The sequence below is a fragment of the Merops nubicus genome, unplaced genomic scaffold (genome assembly GCF_000691845.1).
Source record: "Merops nubicus isolate BGI_N331 unplaced genomic scaffold, ASM69184v1 scaffold44245, whole genome shotgun sequence".
Taxonomy (NCBI): domain Eukaryota; kingdom Metazoa; phylum Chordata; class Aves; order Coraciiformes; family Meropidae; genus Merops; species Merops nubicus.
In genome coordinates, this window is record NW_008608439.1 from 578 (window position 1) to 6,234 (window position 5,657).

At 48.1% G+C, this 5,657-nt stretch overlaps 1 protein-coding gene across 1 annotated transcript in view; it reads right to left on the minus strand.

Annotated features, from left to right (window-relative positions):
* Positions 1–5,611, minus strand: part of NOL9 (nucleolar protein 9) — a 5,936-nt gene extending 325 nt beyond the window's left edge. The window contains exons 1-9 of the mRNA XM_008940258.1: positions 5,501–5,611; positions 5,266–5,404; positions 4,597–4,693; positions 3,765–3,862; positions 2,820–2,981; positions 2,390–2,678; positions 1,413–1,524; positions 893–1,070; positions 145–278 (exon numbers count right to left, since the gene is read on the minus strand). Of these exons, the coding sequence (XP_008938506.1) occupies positions 145–278; positions 893–1,070; positions 1,413–1,524; positions 2,390–2,678; positions 2,820–2,981; positions 3,765–3,862; positions 4,597–4,693; positions 5,266–5,404; positions 5,501–5,611 (1,320 nt within the window). The remainder of the gene's footprint in view (positions 1–144; positions 279–892; positions 1,071–1,412; positions 1,525–2,389; positions 2,679–2,819; positions 2,982–3,764; positions 3,863–4,596; positions 4,694–5,265; positions 5,405–5,500) is intronic.
* Positions 5,612–5,657: the final 46 nt, after the last annotated feature.

Here is a 5,657-nt window from a genome sequence, read left to right on the forward strand (position 1 = left end):
GTGTTAAGTATGACTTCCAAGGGAGATAACATCTGCTAATGCCCAGACACCTCTGAGCATGCACAAACCTCAGAAATAAGGAATCTGAAAACCTGCCAAGCACCCAAAGCTCAGCCAGCTTCCCACTTCCTGCACCACTCCTACCTGGCCCACAAGAACACAGTTTGGGATTGCAATATTTCCAAGGAGCAGACAATTCACTAGTCTCAGGTTCTCTGGAGGCACTGGCGTCAGGACGTGGTAAAGCTTCTTATCTATGTCAACCCCTCGGACAATTCCTGAAAAAATATACGTGAAGTTCAGTCTTCACTCCACCTGATCATTTCAGACTGTGTCACCAGATGCAGCTGAAGCTCTTTGAATAAATGGCTCTTCTAAACTGAGAGAAGGATTTAAGTCAACTTGAGGAGAACCTGCACTGCTGCATGCAGCTCCTCCACTATCTTAGTTAGCTTCAGAAACCCTGTATCCCTCTTCACTGGCACGTTCCTAAAGGAACTTAAGAAGCTCAGTATCAAACTCCAAGTCAGAACTGCAATATTCAATTGAGTTGTAGAAGGAAACCAACAGACAACCAAAGGAATTTTGTGTAAGCCACATGGAGTCCGCTTTTTTAAGAGTGAATATGGGAAACAAGTAAACTGTTAGGTTACAAATAGGTTAGAGAAGCTACAAAAAGCACCGCTCAGAGACATTCCCCACAGCTGTGACCAAAAGATAAGGAAAATCAAAGGACCTGAAGCACAGTTAGTAACGGAAGACACGATTATTCTTTCACCCCACCCCACTCTTCCAGCTGTTTGTGAGAGAGCAGGTGATTCCGTCACTCTGCAACCAATCTGTCAGAACCAGACAGGTGAGAACACAGCTCAAGGCTCCTGGGCTCGCTCACCAAAGCCGAGGCAATCACAGACCGGTGTCTGTGTCAGCAAGACCGGCCCCTCGCTCTGGCATCTAATTTCATCTGGTATCCTGCACAGCCCGACCCAGCTGGCGTTCACTGCATACATGATGTTGGTGGGAGCAACATCAGTGTGGATAACCCTGAGTGCAACAGCATTGAAAGGTACCTGCAAGGGTAGAAAAAAGAACAAGCTGTTCATTGGTTCAACATCAGTTTATTCCGAGTTCAGAGACAAGACAATGCCGAGTATACAAAACCCAAAAGCTGCTCTGCACCCACCCCTACACACAGACATGGTCTCGGTGGCAAATAACAGTATCAACACTAACTGCACACAGAAGCACGTGCCACACTGACAGCCCAACAAAACCCTCGGCCCCAGGCAGTGAGTAAAGCTCTGCAGACGACAGAGCGCTTTCGCCTCTACCGCCAGGCCTGCAGTACGGGCACCGCTGTCGACGGCCACGCGCCCTGCAGCGCCTCCAGCCCTCCCACAACGCTCCCTTACCTGATACGGCACAAGACTGTGCAGCGGAAGCACTGCCCCGATGTCGGGGGACTGCAGCTGTCCCAGGTAGCCCAGAATGGACATGTCACGCAGGATGCTGCTGTGCACTCGCCTGGAAAAGACCCGCCGGGAGTGCAGAGGGGCAGCACGCCCCCCTGCGGCGACCCCCGCCCGGCACGCCGGGCTAGAGCCACAGCCCTGTGCTCATCACCTCTAAGGGATCACAGGACTTGGGGCACTACTTCAACTTTAAAATGGCATTAATTAACAAAGGTGGTGTGTTTTGGTTTTGATTTTTTGTTGTTGTTGTTGTTGGGGGGTTGTGGCTTTTTAAACAAAGTCTATTCTTGGATCATGGGTCCCTTCTTCAACCCTAATGTCCATACACCTTGCCATCAGTTGTGAGACTAATAATACATCTGTTTTCTTAAACAGGTCGCTAGTGAGGGCTGAGTAAAAAAAAAACCACAAACAAAACCAAAAAAAACCCCACACCCCCCACAAAAAAACCCACCTTAAAATTAACAAGACAGACCCATGGTCCAAGAAAAATCAATATTTCAGAGATGCTCAAAGTACCAGAGAAATTAAGAAGTAACATAATCATTGTCTAGGTCTGGAAGAAATGGGTAGGGAAGCTCCCAATTAGACAAAACAACAATATTCAGTGGCTCCAGACAGAAGTGTAAAAATAACTGACATTAGTCACTTTGAGTAGGGAGGAACTACCTCCTTCCCTCCAACCTAAGAAACCACCCTACACAAACCTCCCCTCAAGCACCACCCCCTGAAACAAAGCACCCAGAACTCCCCAGACAAAGAGCACTCAAACATAACCCCCTAGTAAGTAAGCTAAGGAGCTCTGACAGACTTAGTGGATCTCTCGGGGCCAAAGCAAAGCGAGAGCCTTCACCACCAAGACTATGTGGTTTTGTTACACACACTAACTCCAAGGTAGTGCTGAATGTTCTACTTACGCTTTGCCTGCAACCCCTGCTCGAGGGAATTCCGGGTGGACGTACAGTAACTTATACTCAGGAGTAGAGGCATCTCCCTCCCCCTCAGGGAGGCTCCAGTGCTCTGCACCAGCCACGCGCATCCGCTTGCGCTTGGCCTGTTGCTTGCCCTTGGTGTAGAGGCCAGGAGTGAGGTGAACGTACTCGGGGGTGAGCAGGGCCATGGCCTTCCAGTCGCACAGGTCCATCTGAACGATGTGACTGGGGGACAACAGCCGGATGATGTCAATCAGGAGCAGCAGCCCCTCACCTTTAGGAAACAGAGAAGACATGATTGCTGCTGCTACAGGAACAGGTCGGAGCGCTGCCAAAGAGGGCAAGCTGTATTTTCTGGATCCAGACCTCACCTTCCTTCTGCATCATCTCTTGAGAACCGACTGGACCCTCTTACCTTTCACCCAGCCCATGGTGTTGATGACTAAAGGCACTTCCTTCTTGTAGGAGCTGAACACATACTTCACTACATCGAGGTATCTTTCCGTGTCCTGCTCACAACTAGTCTGTCCATAATACACCATCTTACGTGGTGTTTGCTGATGAGTGAATGGTGGACCTGGAAAAGCAAGCAGCAAACCTCTAGTGCTTTCAGTAGGTCAAATCAAAAACCTGTTAATCCTGTGGCACCTACAGACAGTGCCCTCGGAAACGATCCATCCTCGCCACACATGACAACAGTCCTTCTTGCACAGCCTGCACCCACAGAGAAACTTCCCTCACTGGTGCGACTCCAGATTAGGTGCTTTGTTCATCTGGGTTTTTTTCTTGTTTGTTCTAAATCATTGGTTACGTACTTGTGAACTCTAAAACAACGCTCTTCTATGACACACTATATGAAAACTAAACCAGTCTGGCCATATCCTTTTTAGACAGTGACCCACACCTGCAAGGTTACCAATACCAGCGCCTTCTGCAGCTCTAGGGTTTTTTTATGCCCGTAACCACAGCCCCCAAACTGCGTCCATCCACTTCGTATTTCTCAAGCTACTTTCATCTGCAGATGCTAGAAATTGGTTAAGATTTTCCCAAAAAGACATTTCAAATCTGAAAGGCTGAAAATCCACTGGGACGCACCACAGCCTGTTCTACCACCTCCTAGAGAACTCCCTTCTCTCTCTGAAACAGGAAAAACAAGCAGAAAGAACAGCTCCATGTTACTCAGCGAGACTTTCACGTAGCGCTTAGACGCCCCCAGCAAAACTCTAACAGCCTTTGTTTATTTCCTATATGCACCTTTGACAGAGCTGGCGACTTCCCCTCAGTACAGCCTCTACCCAGAAAGCACCTTCGGGAAACCAAACAGGTTTCTGGCATCTGCAGAAAACGGCAAAACACGTACCAAGAACTGGCTCTGTTATGTTACTTAAAGACACGCATCCAGGTGGTGTAAATTCGGTTTGACCTATGTCACATTCCATATATTCAACTGAGGGAAGGCTGCAGGGAAAGAAGCCCAAATATTAGTGTTAATTAAAAAAAGAAACAGGGCATGATCTGGAATACACCAGAAGCACAATCTAATTTTGTTCCAGGTCATCAAAATTACATTCTTGAATACAGTCAAACCACCACTTGTCTCTCTCCTTCCCTTACTTGAGGGGGCATTAAGCAAGAATGTAAAAGGCTCCCCTCAGCTCAGTGTCCTATTTCAATAGCTCCATACACAACCAGCTAGAACAATACTCGGAGGTAGTGCTCATCAGTGTATCACCTCTCCATTACCTGGGCACCTTGAGACCAGCCATTTAAAAGTTATAAACATTATGATCTTTATTTTAAGCATGCAATGTTCAGAAGAATAAGCTTCTACATGTTGCTCTGCCAACAACCTTCAAAGACATTAACAAATTATAACTACCTGCATATTTTTAAGCACTTAAAGAACTTTAAGAACTCCCACTTCCTTATTAAACCCTAACTGCTCAGTGCCCAATTAGTTCACATACTCCAAGACACTGATCTAGTAGTGTTTCACCAGAGATGCTTCAGTAGTCAGCTTTTCAGAAAAGAACCCCAGACAAGACAGCCTATGTTTCTGAGTTTTTGTTTGTTTGCTTCTAAAACAACCAGGTTCCATTCCCAACAGCTTTTCTGAAAATCTTGGCAGGCATTTTTTTTCCTCTTACTAAATCCCACCTAGCGCTCAAAAACTTGTAGAACATAAGACTCACCGATTCAGTAACAGATTAATTAGGTATCTGTTAAATGTGGATTTCCCAGTGTTTTTGGGGCCACACACCAGCATCACCGGGACACCTTCATCTTCAGCTGGAAAAACATACATGCACTGAAACAGACCAATAGCGTCAGATTCTCTGATCAGTTTACATAAAGTCGTTAGAAAAACCGCAACAAACCCCAAACTCTACAGACTTTGTGGTCTGTGGAGGATGCATTTTAACTAAATGGAACAAAATTCGTTAAAGAGAAGCATGTTAAGCATACCAACATAAAGGGAGAAGGCTCCCGAGAAGCAATCCCTAGCGCTATAACCCAGTGTGCATGAGCTCTAATGGCCCATACTATTTTAGATGTTCCTGGATCAGAAAGGGGACTGTTTTTCGTACTTGCTACAAAAAAAAAGAACAAAATCAAGCGTTCTGACCCCACATCGGGAAATGCCTTTACAGCAGTGAGCTGCCTGTCTGTCAGGAGAGGCATAAACCCACACAAAGTGATGCATGAGCTCAGGACTCCCACTACTTACGAGAACCACCCCACTCTCAACCAGTGCCGGTCACAGGGCACACTCTTCCTGACTTTAACTCATGAAGAGCCTCATGAAATTTAAATTCTTCAAGGTACTGAAGTCCCAACCTCACCAAGCCCATGCCACTCACCACAGCATGCTTGGATCAGCTCCTCCAGAGCCAGGCACATGCTCTCCGACACCAGCAGCCCGCGGTCTGGGCCGCATTTCACGATGCCAACAGATGCCAGAACCGCATCTTCCGGCATGAAGCTGGATTCCTCCTTTTTCTAGGAAAGGGGCCAAAACACTTAGCGAGGCGGGCGCGAGGCCTCGTCGCTGTGCCGCCGGACGCTCGGGGGGACTCGCGGCATCGCCGGCCTCACCTGGGGCTCGAAGATCTGCGACAGCAGCGGGTGGCTGAGCAGGAACCGCGTCACCGGCGTGTCCAGGTGCTCCAGCAGCACCACGGCGCACTCGGGCGAGAACCGCGCCATCAGCTTCACTCGCGCCTCTGCAACGGCGGGACAGCGCCCTCAGCCC